This window comes from Oculina patagonica, chromosome 8 (assembly GCF_052425735.1).
Source record: "Oculina patagonica isolate OP01 chromosome 8, crgOcupat, whole genome shotgun sequence".
Classification (NCBI taxonomy): Eukaryota; Metazoa; Cnidaria; class Anthozoa; order Scleractinia; family Oculinidae; genus Oculina; species Oculina patagonica.
The window spans coordinates 20,474,347-20,494,477 of NC_135765.1; the positions used below are offsets into that span (position 1 = coordinate 20,474,347).

The following is a 20,131-nucleotide window of genomic DNA, read 5'->3' on the forward strand; positions in this document are numbered from 1 at the left end:
CCTGCTTTTTATAGTTGGCGAGGGGTGAAGATAGAAACCTTGGTCTTGCCGTCTAATTGTTAAATAGATGGCACCTGTTTAGCCAATCAGATTGAGCGATTACCTAATAGAGGGTCAGTGGGTTATGCTAAATGCTGTTATTCTCTGTCAGTTAAAAGTGCCAATCTAATCAAATTGGTAGAAAATTGGTAGAAAAATTTAAGTAGAAAAGATGAAATTATATATAGGATACATGGCAATCACATACATATAATTCACTCAATCAACTTACTTTTTGTAAGTTAGCCTTTGAGTCAGAACATTTATGAAAAATTTCCCGAAGCAAGCTAAAAAAGCAAGGTAGATCCTCTGATCCATCAGGAAGCCTGTAAAGATTGAGGTAAACAGGTTATGACCAGTCATTTGTGGAGGGGGAGGGGAGATACAAGTCTCTCTTACTGGGCTAGAGTGTAAATGTCTCACTAAGGTGTACCAGAAATTCATAAGGGTTAAAATGTGTAATTAATGCGCGTTCACAGCGTTTGAATATTCACCCTTGCCATTAGTACCATATTTGGAAACACGCAGAGTTTGTACATGCATGCTTCATACAAGCAATGAAACGCAACATTTTTCATGTTTCGGTGAATTACATGAATTCCGACCTAAGTGCCAATTTCGTACAGAAACTAAAGAAAATCATTAAGTTTATTCAAGAGAAGTTCTCTAGACTACTTAACGATGATGAAACAGGAGAATTAAACCAAATGTAACTTAATTCGAACAAGCTTGTTCAAAAACAAGGTCACGCCATTGAGTGTGAGTTGTCAATTTGATCCAAATATGGTTCTTATTGGAAACAAATGTGCAAATGCTTTGAACAATACGAATCATAGGGATTTACACATTTCAACCCTTAAATTGGGCTTCTGGACCTGTTGTGTACATGTACGTCTTACTGTGGCGTTCATGTATGTATCTTATAGGGATATAAATGTCCTACCAAGTACATGTACACGTCTTACTGTGATGTACATGTATGTGTCTTACTGTAGTGTTCACCTATGCATTTTATGAGGGTGTACATGTAAATGGGTGTACAGGCCGGTGTACAGTGTACAGAGATGTACATGTACACGTCTTACTGAGGTGTACATGTATGTGTCTTACTGTGGTGTTCCCATATGTATTTCATGGGGGTGTAAATGTCCTACAGAGGTGTACATGTACACGTCTTTCTGTGGTGTACATGTATGTGTCTTACTGTAGTGTTCACCTTCGTATTTCATGGGGGTGTAAATGTCCTACAGAGATGTACATGTACACATCTTACTGTGGTGTACATGTATGTGTCTTACTGTGGTGTTCCCATATGTATTTCATGGGGGTGTAAATGTCCTACAGAGTTGTACATGTACACTTCTTACTGTGGTTATTATTTTTTTGTTTTTGTTTTTTGTACATGTACACGTCTTACTGAGGTGTACATGTATGTGTCTTACTGTAGTGTTCCCATACGTATTTCATGGGGGTGTAAATGTCCTACAGAGTTGTACATGTACACTTCTTACTGTGGGGTGTACATGTACACGTCTTACTGAGGTGTACATGTATGTGTCTTACTGTGGTGTTCCCATATGTATTTCATGGGGGTGTAAATGTCCTACAGAGGTGTACATGTACACGTCTTACTGTGGTGTACATGTACACGTCTACTGTGGTGTACATGTACACGTCTTACTGTGGTGTTCACCTACGTATTTCATGGGGGTGTAAATGTCCTACAGAGGTGTACATGTACACGTCTTACTGTGGTGTACATGTATTTATACCATGCCACAGAAAATACAGCCAATCAGAATACAGGAAGGTTGTATATTCGACGGTATTCAACCCAACCTTCCCATAGTGCGCTGCGACTGTATTCTCAACGAAATTTAGTAAGCGTATTTTCTATGGCATGGTATAAAATAGTTACACAACTCTTTCTCGTGGTATACTATGGAATATCTTACTGTGGTGTCACCTATGTATTTTCTTGTCATACACACTCGCCTAAAGGCTCGTGTGTATACCGAGAAAATACAAGTGACTCGTGGGATATTCCATAGTATACCACTCGAAAGCGTTGCATAACTAGTATGTATTTCATGAGGGTGAAAATGTCTTACTGTGGTATACAATGTACACGTCTTACTGTGGTGTACATGTACACGTCTTACTGTGGTAATTATTTTTTGTTTTTTTTGGTTTTGTACATGTACACGTCTTACTGAGGTGTACATGTATGTGTCTTACTGTGGTGTTCACATACATATTTCATGGGGGTGTAAATGTCCTACAGAGATGTACATGTACACGTCTTACTGAGGTGTACATGTATGTGTCTTACTGTAGTGTTCACCTACGTATTTCATGGGGGTGTAAATGTCCTACAGAGATGTACATGTACACGTCTTACTGAGGTGAACATGTATGTGTCTTACTGTGGTGTTCACCTACGTATTTCATGGGGGTGTAAATGTCCTACAGAGATGTACATGTACCTGTCTTACTGTAGTGTACATGTACACGTCTTACTGTGGTGTACATGTGTGACCAGGTTCACAAAAACGTGACATTGCATTTTTAGTATAAATTTAGAATTACAGTTTTGTAGAAACTATTTCCTTTCTTTACTGAATCAACCCACATAATCTAACCACACAGGATTTACATCATGAATTTCCTATATGTCACACCACCACACCTTGTATTAGAATCATAAGAATTTCCTTCTATTGTTTGTTTCCTTATAAAAGAAGTGCAGTTAGTTAGTTTAATTCAGTAGTTCAAAGTGTTCAAGACCTGCACTTACAAGCTGAGGACCCCTTGGTCAAGTACAGTACTATTCCTTGTGACCTAAGTCAGTGATTCATTTCACTAAGGATTTTGTTTGCAATCACCCTTTTTTCTTTTTGTAATCTGTATTCCTGCATAAATAAATTTTATTGTGGCTATAAGTCTGATTCGTTGTTCACTAACAACACCAGAACCTGCCTCGGTCACACATGTATGTATTTCACGAGGGTGTAAATGTCTTACTGTGGTGTACAATGTACACGTCTTACTGTGGTGTACATGTATGTGTCTTACTGTGGTGTTCACATTTATGTATTTCATGAGGGTGTAAATGTCTTACTGTGGTGTACATGTACACGTCTTACTGTGTTGTTCACATACGTATTTCATGGGGGTGTAAACGTCCTACTAAGGTGCACATGTACATGTTTGACTGTGGTGTTCAGGTATGTATTTTATGGGGGTATAAATGCCCTACTGAGGTGTACATGTCCCACTGAGGTGTACAAGTATGTCTTACTGGGGCACTTGCATATACACATCTTACTGGCCAAGTTGTAGATGTACAAACTAAAGTGTAAACGTGCATATCTTACATTGGCACATTGTGTGACTCGAATGTTGACTCCTCCTTTTTCACAGCGTCACCCAGATACTTAACAACTTGCGCTTGTCTCTCTTGTTTCTGCTGAAGCTTCTGTTTTAACTTCTTTTTCACTTTTGCTTTCTTGTCCTTCTTCTTAGATAACTCAGCTGCAAATAGAAACCCAGAAGAAGACTTAGCAAACTTATGTCATAACATAAATCATCCTGCATGTAATTATTAGCTGATTTAGCTAGCTCTTCATTTATAGAATGGGGGATTCACGGACCAACATTGTGAGAAAAAAAAAAGAAATATGCTGCTGTGATATTTATGGATGTTGCGCTTATCGTGTATGCACATCCTTACTGAGCATGTAATTCATCTCGCAACGTCATAGTCAGGTATCCAGGAGTCCAAAATGTGACACCCACGGGCATTTTTGTCTGATTTTTGGCAAAATAGCTATTTTTACTAAATCGAGTACGCTGATTTCAAAAATCAATGTTGCCAAGCTTAATTCTTGCGTTAAGATGATGTTTTGATGCATTTAATTATGACGTCATAATTTGTCCAAATAAGGAATTTTCTTTCCTTTAGCTATTTTAAGCATAATACATCCAGAAATTCATTTAAAGCATTGCTAGTGTACTGTAAAAATGATTTTAAGAATTTTCTGGGAGTTTTTACGCTGTTTCTGTGAAAATCAAGCCCTTCAGTGACAATTGACCACGCCCCCTTAAACAAAATTTACCCTATCACAGGAACCTTATCACGGGTGTAGTTTTGTTATTTTGTCAAAGAACAAATGCAATTTTTGTATTAACAAATCGCCATAGTTGCAATAAGAAAGAAAAATGTTGTAGTCTTGCCACACTGAAGCTACGAGCTAGCGAGCATCAAGAATGACGCCATTACAATTTTCATATATCGAGTTTTTGTTATAGTTAGAAATAAAACTTTATTGTTTGTCTGTATATTGCTGAATCTAACTTATTTCACAATGCACTTTGTCTGTTATAGGCTCATGATAAAGACTTTGGTTGAATGCATGTAAAATTAACGAATTCAAAATGATTATAACAATATTGTAAATATTTTAAATATCTCTTCTGAACTTTTTCAAAAACACTGAACAAATAATGCTTTTTAAAACAAGTTTCTTTAAAGCGCTTTAGCGCAGGTTTATATGGCATTTAGGTGCTTGGTCTTGGTGCATCTACACAGCCCAGTGCACATGACATGCGATTTTCTAAATTCATAGCGAAGAGGCACATATATAACCAGTGGTCAGATCGGATTTCTTAGGGCCTCTTTACATGCATGAGAGCCGAGATGAATTTCAACCTGGGATGAAAAAGTTTTCATTTTATGTGAGCGTGTTCATCCCGAGATGCCGGGACTTAAGTCGTCCCGCCCGAGTTAAGTTCATCTCGCCCGTGCTTACATTACAATACATTTCATCCCGGAAAGACTGTTTACATGGCGTTTTTTGTCACGTTTCATCCCGGGATGACATGCTATCCAGGTGCTTAGGACAGAGATGAAGTCGTCCTGGGATGAGTTCATCCCGGGACGATATAACTCATCCCGGAACGAAATCATGTAGACAGTAACAAGACAATGACCAGACACCAAGATGAATTCATCCCGGGACAAAAACTCTCATGTAAAAGAGGCCCTATTATATATTCAACAAACAAACGTTTTCTGCGGAGGTAGTGGTGTCAGCTTCGAGGACATCTTCGCCGACCGAGGAGAGAAGAACAAAGTGTTCTGTGAAAACTCTCCACAGATGGAAGAGGTGCTGTTACAGCTGGTGATGGTGTGAGATGGTAACAACGGAACTTGACGAGTTATCAGGAAGATTTACTGAGACATCCTCTAAAGGTATTTACGTTGGATTCTCTGAAGTTCCTGCCCATATCCACACTGTTGATGAGAGCTTAGCGCGATCGATGTGCCAGGAGAATTCGAAGTAACAGCAAGTCTGTGCCTCGAGTGGAAACTATTATGTTGTCGACATGCCCACTAAGACTGACTGCATAACGGACAAACTTCATCTCGGCTTCCTCTTGGTTGGATCTCAAAAAGGCTACATCTACATAGGCCAGGATCTTAGCAGAATCCACTTCGTATGAAAAAACACCAGATATACTACGATTGCAGAGTCAGTGCCTGCTAGATAAGTTCATCTGAGAGAATCCGTGCAAAGTCTGCTTTGTTGTCTCCTAGTGCCAAAAATGCTCGCCACTTCATCGGCCGAAACTGAACCTCCTTACGTACTTCAATGACTCTGCTCACAGGCCGCGCCGTGTTCTTGGAGCGTCTCGACTTTTTGTCGTTGCTTTTATGGAGTGCCTTCATCGATCCTCTGGTATCCAGGACCTTTCCGTAAAACAGTGTCCACGAAACATTCCTCAAAGCCACCGAAAGCATTTGCATTTTTTGGTTTGCCAATAGCTGCCACCATACATGTAATTAGTATGCTGCCACCAGGGCGAAGCCATCGAAGAACAAACTGACTCTAGGCACTTGACCTTTTCTCTGAGAACGTCTGCTAAAATTGACTTGTTTCACACTTGTGGGGTTCATTTCTGCGAGAAACAGTGGCACCGGCATTATACCTCAGACGCTACAATATGGCTTGCATGTTTATCTCGCACCTGCCTTCATACACCGTCACAAGACAACATAGAATACTCTGGTTTCCATGCAAATTTAAAGTCTTTCTCTTTTGGGGGCTAGTTGAAGCACTTTTGACTTCATAAAGGCTGGCAAATAGAGGCAGATTATTCTTGCGAACAGGGTCACGAAAGTTTGTCTTCCATCCCTTCTTCCCGTTCCCATTCTTCCTCTCTGTCTGAAGATAGTAGCCTCCATTCCACGAATCGTTCAAGCTAAGTCTGTCCAATCGAAAGATCTTGTTTTATTTCTAGAGTCACGATATCTTTCCTGGCATTTTTTGCAATGTCTCATTTGTCCCTGACAAGAACAACCTGAATTTTGTTGTGTGGAATGTAGAGAATTCTCAGCATCATTATCTTGCTCTGTCTCTTCTTGCCACTATCTTTGTGGATAAAAGCAGTCGTTATGGTGTATGTCAAACATCGCTGATGTTTGTGGAGCAATTCAATTACAACTTTCTATTAATACAAGAATCACATTCATTTTTCAACAAAATGTTAACACTATACCCGTGATAAAGTGAATTTTTATGAGAGGGCGTGGTCAATTCTCACTGGACGGCTTGATATTCATAGAAACGGTATAAGAACTGTCAGAAAATTCTTGAAATCATTTTTACAATATACTAATAATGTTTTGAACGAATTTCTGGATGAATTATGCTTAAAATAGCTAAAGGAAAGAAAATTCCTTATTTGGACAATGACGTCATAATTAAATGCATCAAAACATCATCTTAACACAAGAATTAAGCTTGGCAATGTTGATTTTCGAAATCAGCGTACTCGATTTAATAAAAATAGTTATGTTGCCAAAAATCAGACAAAAATGCCCGTGGGTGTCACATTTTGGACTCCTGGGTACCTGACTATCACGCCATGACATGCACCGAGAGTGCATGCAGAGGAAAGTTTCTAAACATACAGTATATAGGGCTGGTAGTCTTTGCTCGGTGACCCCTTCTTTTTACATGATTATCTGCGTTTTGCAAGAAAACAAAGCATCTATCGATAAAAAGCTTTATTTTTTGTCCCATGTATGTTCGAAATTATTCCACTTTTTAAGCTTTTAATTTTGCTGCATGTATGGCAGTTTCAAAGCTTATTTCAGGGTTAATTCTCACAAAATGGATGGCACCACTAGGAAGTATTTACGCAACAGATGCACTTAACTACAAAATATGACTAAGATCATTTTCCTACGTTTACAAAGCCTCAAAACCATGCTGATTTATGTGTGCTAATTTCCACATGTTTTATCTCTGAAACAAAGTCGGTCACCCCCCTTTTTTGCATTTCTGACACAAGTTATACCCATTTTCTGACCACAGTAAAAAACATTTTTGAAAAAATCTGTCAACCAGAAAATTTTTTGCATTAAGGTGGCTCGACCCAGTTTCTTTCTAGCGATACCTATCAACTTTGAAACCCTCATACTTAAGGTCGCGGGGGACACCTTAGGCTCATCATTATGCATTTATTTAAAGCGTATGCACGAAGTTCAACGACTGACATCGAGAACTTTACGACGAGATATTTGCATAAAAAATATGAGCACGCGCGTGATTTGATGTGTTTGCGTCTGGAATTGTTTGTCTCTTTGAAAACGCATTGTTCTCATCATAAAAGCATGGAATATAATTACCATAATTACCATTTTTGAAACCGTTTTTTGATCGGGACACCTTCGGAAATCTCAAAGTTTGGACTTTTCCGACAATTTTGAGGCAGAGAATTCAGCGCGGATATAGAACTTCATGAGCTGCCACTGCAGAGAGGTAAACTAGGAATACTGTAGTGTGTCATAACAGAGGCGGAATTTTAAAAGAGCGCTTTTAGAAAGAGGTAGAAGGCATTCAATTTAAATTTGCGCATTTAAACCACCATAACTTGCTGGAAAACTTTAAATTAAAAAATCCGCTTCTGTTATGACACTCTAGAGATTTTGACTGATTAGTTTTTGATAAGATCACAGTGTGCTGTCTCCTACTCGTTCTACAAACTCTGCCACGAAATCATGTTCTTCCCAATTTGGCAGTATCGTGGCTATAACATCGCCGTGGTGCAATCTACCAAATAAAAGATGACATACATAATCTTTTATCATTTCTTTATGTCTCTGTAAAATTTGAGCTTAATCGCATTCATAACAGCCGAGGAATAAGCGTTTTAAAAGAGTGCAGGTCAAGCAAAATTTCGCTTCATGAATTTATTCATGCTGTATAAAATATATCCCCCGTGACCTTAAAGGGATTAATGTCAATGACATATCCACTATATCACATGGATTACACATAGACTGAACTGCAATATGATATAAATTTTTTGGAGATCGAAATGAATATCACGTGACAATGACGTCACACAGGTTTTTGCACTGAATCAAATTTTAGCCTGTAACCGCATTTTCTCTCGAGATCCTCCATGCTACGTATACCTTGGGTGTTTGCCTTCAGCTCTGTGGAGTTTCATCAAAATCTACAAGAGGAATTTTGAAATATCTTGGAATTTCTTTTTAATTTTTTCGTAAAATAAAGACAAGACTTCATATAAAGAAATTTTCTTCTTTTTTGATGTTTAATGAGGCCGGCTTTAGCCCTCATTCCTTTTAAAAATGTCCTATATCTGATATCCAAACCGTAAGAAGTAGGTGGACTCGAGTAGACTTGCGTAATTTCGAAAAATATGAAAAATATGAATCATAGTGAAGCTCAATGTTAAGCTCTATAAATAACCAATTTTACGCCTACTTTCGCAAAAAAAGCGATTAATATTTCAAAATTTGTCGATGAATTTTCTCCAAAATTTTTCAGAGTGGCAATTGATCAACACACTACACAATCCCTGAATTTCATGCTCATTGAAAACTTCTAAGGTTGTCTAACATAAACGGAAAATTGAGTAAATATTGAAGTGATCTCGTAGTTTTGAATAATAATTTTGTGCTGGCTACCTTCCGAAAGCTTTCCGAAATATTTCGGAATATGCTAATATTCTCTAGTTCAAGTAAACAATAATGAATGAATGAAACTCAAAGCCGGTTATGTTTTGATGCCATTCCAGTCATTTATAAATGACTTGACAGCGAACTCAGAAACTTACCTCGTTTACACTTTCTTTCTTTTGATGTTTAAGACGGAATCCACTAGGAAGTCGAGTAATATTTATAAAAGTTGCACAAAAATCAATTTCCAGAATAATTTAAATCCTATTGCGTTATTTCCTACCCTTAATAAATCCGTGATAACACCAATAACAATTTCTTATCAGAGTCTGAGAAAATGAATTACAAAGTTTACAAGGTATGGGCAAAATCTCATGTGTAGCCATTTTGTAAATTCGTCTTAAGCAATTCAGTGGAATTCAGCGGAACTTCAAAATGTGTTTTCGATGTGTGGTGTTGTTAGAAAAGATTTCTTTTGATAAGATATTTGAAGCAGTAACAAAAAAGTTTGCAATATTTAAGGTGGAAATTATTCTGGTACAACAATTTCTTATCAGAGTCTGAGAAAATGATATTTAAAGTTCACAAGCTATGGGCAAAAGTTTACATCTTTTAAGCGATTAAGTGGAATTCAGCGGAACTTCAAAATGTGTTTTCGATGTGTGGTGTTGTTAGAAAAGATTTCTTTTGATAAGATATTTGAAGCAGTAACACAAAAGCTTGCAATCAGGTGTAAATAGTTTTGGTACATAATTTTGTCCAATAACTACTCGAAGTCCTGGCGGATTTCCTCTTAAATCTCTTTAGCGTAGCATTCAGTACGGCTGCCTTTTTTTGTTTTGCATTTCTGGTTCTTGGTATTTTTAACTTTTAACTCAGCCAAGCTAAGACATCGACCACACAAGAAAAGTTGTTGCGTGACAATTTCTTTTCCATTGTTTTGTTTAAAACGGACCATATTTCGAAAAAGATTTCGGTAAGCTTTCGGAAGGTAGCCAAGTGTAGTCATTTTACGCGTGGCGCACAGGAATTCGATGTTGTGCTCAACTCGAAACAATAGGAAATCCCAGAGCACAAAATTATTCAAAACTACGAGATCGCTCAGCATGAAATTCAGGGATTGTGTAGTGTGCTGATCAATATTGAAAGAAAAATTCTGGAAAAAAGTTTTGAAAAATTTTGGAGAAAATTTATCGAGAAATGATCGCTTTTTTTGCGAAAGTTGGCGTAAAATTGGTAAATACAGCTTAACATTGAGCTTCACTATGATTCATATTTTTCCTTTTTTTTGAAACTCCGCAGAGCTGAAGGCAAACACCCAAGGTATACGTAGCATGGAGGATCTTGAGAGAAAATGCGGTTACGGGCTAAAATTCGATTCAGAGCAAAAACCTGTGTGACGTCATTGTCACGTGATATTCATTTTGACCTCCAAAAAATTTATATCATATTGCAGTTCAGTCTATGTGTTATCCATGTGATATAGTGGATATGTCATTGACATTAATCCCTTTAAGTATGAGGGTTTCAAAGTTGATAGGTATCGCTAGAAAAAAAACTGGGTCAAGCCAACTTAACGTCCTTGATTTACATGTGGAGGAATGCCAGGCAAAGGCAAAAGTTGCATAAATAACATGTTTTTCACCAAACAAATGCTACACATGAAAAAATAATGTGTAAACAACCTACAGGACTTACAGGATTTTGATGATTTCTTTGATGGATTTGTTCTAAATATGATGTCTTGAATAGAGGTGAATCTTGTGTCTAGTTCAGGATGATCCTTTAATGAGGTAAAACAAACTATATTTAGCAAGAAATTTATCAATGTAGTTACAGATTTGCATCAATTATTCAATATCTCCATTCTTAAATAGGTGCAATCAATTTCAATTGTCATATTTACGAGGCCATCAGTAAATATAATTTAAACAGATAACGTTCAGTACTAGCAAAAGTAACAATCTCTTTTATGTAAGTGTTATCATGTTCTTCCCTCAGATGATCATGAGCACAGAATGATCTTTTATGCACATCACACATGCTTTCAAGCAAATGCTTGCCAAGAAAAAAGGTCCTTAATATATAAGAAATGCACCTGGGTGGCCTTTATTCCAACGAGACAGCCGAGCCAGAGGCGAGGGCCGTGTGGAGGAGGAGATCGTCTCGTAGGGACACGGTGGTACCCTATTTGGGTTTCTTCCCCTGGCCTCCCCGAGAGGACCGTCCACGCGGTGTTCTCCACCGACAGGGCGGGACCCGACCGCCGTGACCGCCAGCCAACGGGACGGGCCACGAGGTGTGACCACTCACCGGGCCGGGACGACGGGGCGCGACCGGGCCACAGGGGTCGCCGCGTACAGGAGAGAGGAGGGGCGCGGGGGTGACGGTGGCGGGGGGTGGAAGACCGGCGCGCGGCCGAGACGACCCGAATGACGAAGAGAGGCGACAGGGAGGCGGACGGGGCGCGGGAGGCGCGCACGCAGGGCTGAGCACACTTGTCAAGCTCAAACTGAGAGGGGGCCTACCGAAGGTACAACTAGTAATATTGTGTATAAGCCGCACCTTTTTCCCAAAAATTTAAGTCAAAAATCGGGGGTGCGGCTTATCTACCGAAACATCTGTGGTTGGGGTTCTAAAAGGTCTAATTAATATTCATAAAAAACGACTTAAAATGTCACTGAATAAAGATACACACAAACTGAAAGCATGTTGATGTTGTTCATTGACTTTTATACGAAAGGTGGCTCCTAAAGGAGCGGCCGTTTGCACAGTGTTCGTGTCTTTATACATTCACCGCCGTATTTTGTTCTCCAACAGTTCTTTCAGGCGATTTAGTTTCACTTTACTCGAACAACTAAACACCAACCTACACGGAATCTCCATTCCTCTGCAAAGTTGTTTGCAAATTTCGCCATTTAAAGATCTTTGCTTGTTAAAAGTTTTCCACAACCGCCGTGTACGGTGTTTTGAAATGGTGCTTGTTTGCCCTTGTTTGATCACAAATAGAACTTCAAAGGAACTTCAAACTTTATTGAGTAAAATTTTTTTTCCAAAATTTGAGCTTCCAAATCGGGGGTGTGGCTTATCTACGGGTGCGGCTTATACACGGAACTTTACAGTAATATTATTGATGTTGTTCAATTCCATGGTTTATAGAAAATTATATCCACCAACAACATGTAAAGCAGACACACACACAACACACACTTTCAAATACAATACCTCATTTGCTAGCCTCCGTTTTCTGTGTATTTGAATCATCTTCTGAAAGTCATCCTCTGTCACCACATTGGGCGATGACGACATTCGATGGACTGCGGGGGATGGATAAGGGAAACCATGGTAACCTGCAGCAAATGGCAGTGGTGCTCCTAACATTGGATGAAAACCACTGAGCACACCTGGCAGCATGTGATAGGGTGCCATGAATAAACCCATAGCTGGTCCAAACGATCCTGCAGCAGTAGTGTAACAAAAATATTTTTTTTGTTGATGTGATGTTCTGAGACTATAAACCTGACTAAATGTAGTTAAAACACATGCAGAAACTTGAAGTTTTATCATAACAACATTACTAAATGATACATGAATATCAATAACCACTTTTTAACCAATAGTATAAGGCCAGTGCTGGGTAATTAATATTGACTCAAGATCTCTGCAATATGGATTGAGCACAGTGTGCAAAAACAACTAATTTTTAACATTCCCCAGTACCATCCAAAGCAAGTGGGGTTGGCAAGTACACTGTATAGTCTGTGTTGAGCCTAGAAACCCATCTTGCCAGAGCTCGGCATTCTAGTTTCTGTAGCATGAAGTGACTGGGAGAAGACTTTCAAATTGTTTACTGAAAATTTCCAGAGATTTTCTGAAAATTAGCTTGCAAGTTTCTTCTGAATCATCTCTGATTAATTGTCCATCATTTCTGATCTACAGATTACCGATTAAAGGCTACAATATTCCATTAAAAATAGCTGAAATGCTTAAGGATTTTTCCAACATTATGAAACATTATTGTTATAAACGGTTAGTGCATCGCACTATACTCTAGATTAAGCTCTCCATGTTCTGCTTTTAGTACTAAGTAGGCTTATACTCTGAGTTTTTGACTGTTTTTAGGACAGAAACCTACCCCCACTTCTTTCTTCATCATCAGAGGATACATTTCCTTCCTAAAAATGTATATCATATGGATTAAAATTATCCTGGCACAATATACCAGTATTAGTGGTTGAGTATATACAAATACTTAAATTTTGAACAAAATTATCAAATAGACTGTGTACTTATAAAACAAATAATAAAAATAATTATTTGATAATTTTTCAAAGTTTAAAGAACCTTAACCATGCTTTTGTTTCATTATTAAACACACAAGAAAAGTGACAAGACCACAAAAAATGAAGGGAAATGCACAAGCCCATACCAGCTGCCAACCCCCAGAGTACAAAAATCTGGAGGCATCTAGAAATCTTTGCATTGTAAGGATATCATTTTAGACAATGTATGAATACTCTCCGAAAATCAGACTGGGAGATTTGATGAAAAACATGGAGACACTCGGGAAAACCTGGAGAGTTGGCAGGTATGCAAGCCTCAGACCATTACTGTGTGACTGACATCAGCGAGTATAATTATATCATCACCCTTGATTGATAATTTAAACAATGGCTTTGCTTATTATTACAGTTGAACTTTCCTTGTTAGTGATCCATGCACCCATTCCAATAGACAGTGTACAGTCATGTGACTGACTGACTGACTGACTGATTGATTGATTGGTTGGTTCATTGATTGATTGATCACCTGTAGTCCACAGGCTGGGGGCTTTTAAAATGCACTGACCCTGATATTTGCAACTGGCACTTTTCTTTACATACCGGTATTTACATAACCTGTACATAAGACACTGACACAAATTTTGATTCATTTGCAAGCACTGTGATAGCAAATGCAAGGCTAAAATAACTCACTTAAACAATAACTCAAGAGAAGTTTACACACCTGACATTGTTGTCTGCATTCTGAAAGGATCCTGCGTAATAAGGTGTAAACATATTAAACATGGAAAGTTTTGAACACTGCTTATTGCCCTCTGGCATTTTACATATTTTGGTAAGCCCGGAAACAAAGTAAAACATTCAAAAATGTATATGTTTTTAAAGAATCGAACAATTCAACTTTGACTTTTTGTTTGTTCAACATGCAAGCTACATGTACTACCGGTAATTAAAACAATTACGGTAACAATGACTTGAGTTGGCGTTAATTTCAGGGCGTGTTTAAAACACGAAATGGCAAAATGACGAAATGGCGAAATGGCAAAATGTTAATATAACAATAAAATAGTTTGGTTTCCTTTTGAACTTCAAGGTAGTTCTGTTTACATGTCTAGACTGAATTATTTCAAGGGAAAATTTCAATGTTCTGGCCCAGGAATATAATGAATGCTTGTCAAGTATCACAACGCCAAATTGAACGTATTGCTGGAAGGTCGCAGCACACCAGGATATTTTTTTTAATTTAGTACTTGCCAAGTTGCCTATCAGTATCTGCACTACACTAAAGAGCTTACATTGTTTTGAAGGACTGATATAGACATCGAACGTTACTCCGTTTCTGTGCAAAGAACGTTTGCCACTGATATCGTGTATGAACTTTATTGCAAAGTAGGTTTTGTTTTGTTAATCCATTTCTTGTGAATGTTGGAGCTCAAAGCACTTCATAGCCGAGACTCGGTGGCAAATACGAGATAAACAAATCATTTTCTTCCGATGTCTAAACGAAACGCCGACATCTTGATCAAGAATGTCCTAGGCGTATCAAAAGCACCCTGTTAACAGAGAGAGACTGGAATCCAAATTACCCATAGGTTCGTGACGGGCCTACGTGACTCGAACGTGACGGAGAATTTGTGATTGCAGTTTCTTTTATTTGTCGGGACTTATCTACAAGGATAAATTCGGCAACATATGAAAATTCCAGTACAACGGTAATATCGTATAACTTTGGCTTTTATCTTCAGTATCATTTCGTCATTTCGCCATTTCGCCGTTTGGCCATTTCGCCATTTCGCCATTTCGCCGTTTCGCCATTTCGTGTTTTAAACACGCCCTTAATTTCATACATAAAATATAACTTTAGGATCTGCTTCTTTGGTAAACATTTGTCTCCGACAGAAATAGAGCATAAAGCACTTCAGCCAACATGGAGTAACTCAGTCATAATTTTTACCATTGAAATAAGTCAACTGTACCTTAAATGTCATGCTTAAACATATTTTGATTTGGACTGTATACTTACTGTACACCCATAGTTATCTTAATGACATGCACTGTAATCACTTTAACAGGAAAAACGCACATCATGAGGGTAACATGGAATACCCCCCAGACCTGTAGTCACCTTTTTAGTCTTGTGCTGACCCTGTGTTCCATTATCAAAGCATCTGTGGATGGTGTTTGTCCACTACAAGTGACATAAATTGGCTCATGTTATATAAATTTCTAAAGGCAATGACATTTGTTTGTAGTGTTTTCAAGAAATACAGAATAGGTTTCCAAACAATTCCAGATCATAAATCTAGAAACACATGTACATGTGGTATACGTATGGGCATTAGTCCATCAGCTGAGATCCGAAAATTTGGGTTCATGGCTCACTGTTGGGGAACAAACGAAACATGTCTTATCTTAATCCTTGCCTATTGAGCATCACAAAAATGTATGATAGCAAGGTTGGAACAGTAGCTTTCACTTATAAAATCGAATTTTAAATTGGCTCCCCTATACGCTTCTTAATTTGGCCACCATCTTGGATTTTTGGGGTGAAAAAGCTACAAAGCTGCCTGCATTCTTTTAACGTAAACGAATCGCTTTCAAACGCAAATTTAAAACTTATTGGAACTAACAACATGATTTCGTTCATTGTAGTGTTTCAAAAACAACAACGTGATGTCATATGTTGTTGCCACGACTGATTATTGTTCACAATATGACTGTTTGTACCACAAAATAAAGCAAAAGGTGCAGATTTAAAAATTATTTCACGAAGAAAAGAGAGCGCGTACTAGATAAAATACCATTGCCATTCAAGTGTCTTAAATAAATCCCCCTAAAAAACAATCGTCATTTTCCAACCCAGCCCTTTTTTTCAAACATATGGTCCCACGGACATGCAAAGTACTTTAAAAAAGAGGGAAGAGGTGCGAAGACCAGAAAAGTGGAGCTTTGCCAACGTACGAAACGTACGTCCGAGCTATGGCGATTAGCGGGAAGGAGTTGCAGTATCCGAGGTGATCATTAAAGATACGAAAGCATGTCAGAGTGTGATCTGCTGTGCTATGAGATTCATGGTGCCAGGGAAAGTGAAGCCAGAAAAATTGAAAGGGGCCCGGGAAAAAAAAACAAAAGGTTTCCCCCCCCCCGGGGGGTTTTTTTCTCAAAATATTTTTTAAAAAAAAATTTTTAAAAAAAAATATAAGAAGAGTATAAAAATATAGAGAAGATAAAATTTTGGGGGGGAGAAATACGAGAAGATGTGTCAGAGTGTGGATGTGCTGTGCTATGAGATTCATGGTGCCAGGGAAAGTGAAGCCAGAAAAAAGTGAACGGCGCCCGGGAAAGTAAAGCCAGAGGTTCTCCCACCACGCGAGGCATCTTCACTATAACCGAACTCAATGTTACAAGAGGAAATTTTCAAGCCAAAATCTAGAGAAGAGCTACTGGTTCCCTTCCGGTAATTCCTTCACCGCTCCAGAAGAGTTGACAGAAGCATAGCAGCAGTGAAGGAGGACTTTATACGAGTGTGGCCATTCTGTCTGTTCTGTACTCAACAATCTCTTAACTGAGCCCTATTCTAACCTTATGCGTGGACGTAGCTATGTAATCTGATTTGGGGTATACTGATTAATGGTGTAGTATACTTAAAAAAACGTAGCATTGCGATGGAACGCCTTTATGGTAATTTTGTTATTTTAGATGATTGAGGAGCAAAAGGAAAACGAGCTAAAAAACAAAATGGCGGACATTGCGACCTCATTTATTGCGTACTTTGCTTTTATTACCGTAAACAATGCTAAAATAATGTCCCGAATATGTAGTACCTCTCAAATATATATCAAAGCAAAAAATCAGTAAGTATTTAAGAACGAATAAAAAAATTAAGGATTATTGTTTTAAAATCCAAGATGGCGGCCAAAAGAAGGATATGAGAGAAAATTTCAAATTCGATTTACACAGTGAAAGCTACTGTTTTATCTTTGCTATCACACATTTTTATGATGCTTAATAGTCAAAGAGTAATATTAGACAAGTTTCGTTTGTTCCCCTTAAGTGAGCCATACAACCCCATTAGCTGATGGACTACATAGATGCATGCATCCATGGTATGTTTGTGTTGTCACAGGCTGCAAAGAGATCTATTTTTTAAGAAATTTATAATAATTATTGTTACATGTGGTATTTATTGATGTGTTGAGTACATTTACAGGACTGGTGTAGTACATGTATAATAAAATGAAGTAAAATATTGTTTATAAACGTTCAACCTTTCTATTCTTTTTTCTTCAAATCTGGTGTGCAATAGCTGTTTTATGACTTTAAATTTCCATTTTAATTGGTTGAAAGGTCAAATTATTCTTCTTCAATGTAAAATTTGATCAACATACATAGCATTGTTTTTGCATTCAATACCATTAAAAGTAAACCCAAACTTCCTCTAAATTTCCAAAGTTATTGAATATTTTGCCATCAATAAAAGGAGCAATGTGTAGTAAATTATCCATACCTCCCCCATGGAAAGGATTTTTCCTAAAACAACCCCCCCTCATTTCCTTAACGTTTTTGGCCTTTGAGACCCTCTCACACCCAGGAATTTCCAATCTCTTCTGTGGAGGGAGGATGGTCATTTTCTGGAACCACACAATGAATGGAGCAGCTGTACAATACCTGGTTTTAATTGGTTCTCCAGGACTTTGCCTTCCAATCTGATCAAGAATTTCCTGCAGAATACAAAATTTGAAGTTTTACTTTTTTCTTAATAGCAGAGCATCTTCTACATCATGCCCACCACCACACATGAAAGCATATAATTATTTAATTCCTTGATGCATCACAGCACTTTCTCTTGTTGTCCTGATCAGGACCGCAACAGTTACTTCTACATGTGATATCTACTGCCCAGAGTAGCCTGTGTCATCTATAGGATTGTGTGTCACATGTATGTTTGTGAAACTATTCATAGGCTAGTGGACTGTTACAACTGACACTTAATGTAGGGCTTCAATCTGCAGCCAACATGGGACTTTTCAAACACTTCAACCAGGGCCCGGGGGGGGGGGGGGAGCAAATTCCTGGGCATATACATTCTCTTAATATGAAATCCTCTAGATAAGAAATGTCTATCAATCAAGGACCTTGGCACTTGGTAACAAAAAAAAATCTACAACAAGCTTTGACAATGTTATGACGAAATTTATCATCAATAATAGGAAAAACTGATGTCAATTTGTTTTTTACAATAACAAAAAGCCAAAACTGATTTTAAAACGAAGGAAAGAAATGCACAAGGAAGATGCGATGCGATGCGGCAGCAGAATCTAAATTTCGTTGCTGCAATTCGGAGAATCACATTCACAGGCTTGTTAATTAAAAGTTTGGAAAGAGTACGGACAGAAATACAAGAGAAAATTCGAATGGTTCAACTAACCTTTAATCCAGTGAAAAGTGTTCACAAAATAATCTGCTAAAATGCGGTTCATCTTCTTATTTTCATTGACAGCACACATTCCCGCTCAACGCCGATTTTCAGGTCTGAATACTCAATAAACATCATCTTTTCGCTCTCACGTTGCAATGGTTTCCTAAGTTTTAACCGATAAATTTTTTGACGATTTCCTAATTGAAGACTTCTAGTTTCGTGGAATAATTCTTGCCTCATCAAGAATACAGCGCTAAATCAGTGCTGAAAAGCTTGACAAACTCTTTGCTGATAGTGTCAGAAACGAGTTTCATGCGTCTGTTCTCTTATTGACGATGAAAGTTAACCAATCAGCACGCAAGAATTTGCTCATTTATTGTAAAAATGTAAATTGCTCAATGTAGATCATGTGATGCCCTCCAGAGAATTGTTCCTTTGTCTTTCTGGAAATAAAATTATTCATTCATTTCCCTGTGAATTTGTGTGAATTTAAAAGAAATAATTCTAAAGGGTAGAATCACATGGTCTACAATGGGACAACAAACAAATGAAACTAAAGAGGGCTATTCAGGTTAAAATCTTTTCACCTGAAGGAGACACACTCCTTAATGAATTGAATTCTTTTATTAAATGACAATTTGTAAGAGTGTTATCAGATTAATCTAGCAGGTTAAAAACCAGTATGACATAGCTACAACATAATTCATACACTGAAACACAAAGTGCTTTACAGCATATACCGGTATTTATTTTTCTATGCTTTAAAACTGCTTGTTCTATGGAAGAAGCTGCATGTTCTTTGATTTTAAAAACGTACCTGACGGGAGATAAGTATTTCCCTCAACAATTTCTTGTGATACCTCTGCTGTTGAATCTAGATAGGGAAGTTTGTTGCATGAAAGTAATAAATGAAAATTATATATATTATCACTTAATTTTCAGTGCCTAAACTTTTTGGCCTGCAATACATGTATTTACTGTCACATGTAATATTTATCAATAATAAATTTCCATTAGTACACATTGGATATGAGATGGTAGATAGACGAGGCTTGTAGCACCTGAGTTGTCTTTAACTTAGCACAATTCTCCAGCATCCTATCAAAGTTCCTATAAGCATACAGGAAAGGTTACAGCTGTGAGCTGGTGCTATTGCGTCTTATCGAGGATTGGAAATTAAAAGAGCGCTTGACAATAAGTGTGCAGTCGGGGCCGTAATAATGGACCTGAGCAAAGCATTTGATGTCATACCGCATGATTTGTTATTAGCAAAGCTTAAAGCTTATGCAGTGTCTTCTCATAGCTTGAATCTTTTAAGCAGCTATCTACGTGGACGAGCACAGCGTGTACGAATTCATGATGTTACTTCGCGTGTGTCCGGGGTTTCTAGGGGAG

General features: G+C 37.9%; 1 protein-coding gene across 3 annotated transcripts in view; it reads right to left on the reverse strand.

Moving 5' to 3' along the window:
• The window catches only part of LOC144662709 (nuclear factor related to kappa-B-binding protein-like), an 82,027-nt gene that overhangs the window by 17,551 nt on the left and 44,345 nt on the right, over positions 1 to 20,131 (reverse strand). For 2 of the 3 annotated variants that reach the window (XM_078523580.1, XM_078523579.1), the window contains exons 6-14: positions 19,554 to 19,610; positions 17,986 to 18,038; positions 15,443 to 15,505; positions 14,042 to 14,072; positions 13,170 to 13,209; positions 12,260 to 12,492; positions 10,724 to 10,817; positions 3,417 to 3,573; positions 272 to 365 (exon numbers count right to left, since the gene is read on the reverse strand). In XM_078523580.1, the coding sequence (XP_078379706.1) occupies positions 272 to 365; positions 3,417 to 3,573; positions 10,724 to 10,817; positions 12,260 to 12,492; positions 13,170 to 13,209; positions 14,042 to 14,072; positions 15,443 to 15,505; positions 17,986 to 18,038; positions 19,554 to 19,610 (822 nt within the window). The remainder of the gene's footprint in view (positions 1 to 271; positions 366 to 3,416; positions 3,574 to 10,723; positions 10,818 to 12,259; positions 12,493 to 13,169; positions 13,210 to 14,041; positions 14,073 to 15,442; positions 15,506 to 17,985; positions 18,039 to 19,553; positions 19,611 to 20,131) is intronic. The other variant, XM_078523581.1, reaches the window with a different exon arrangement.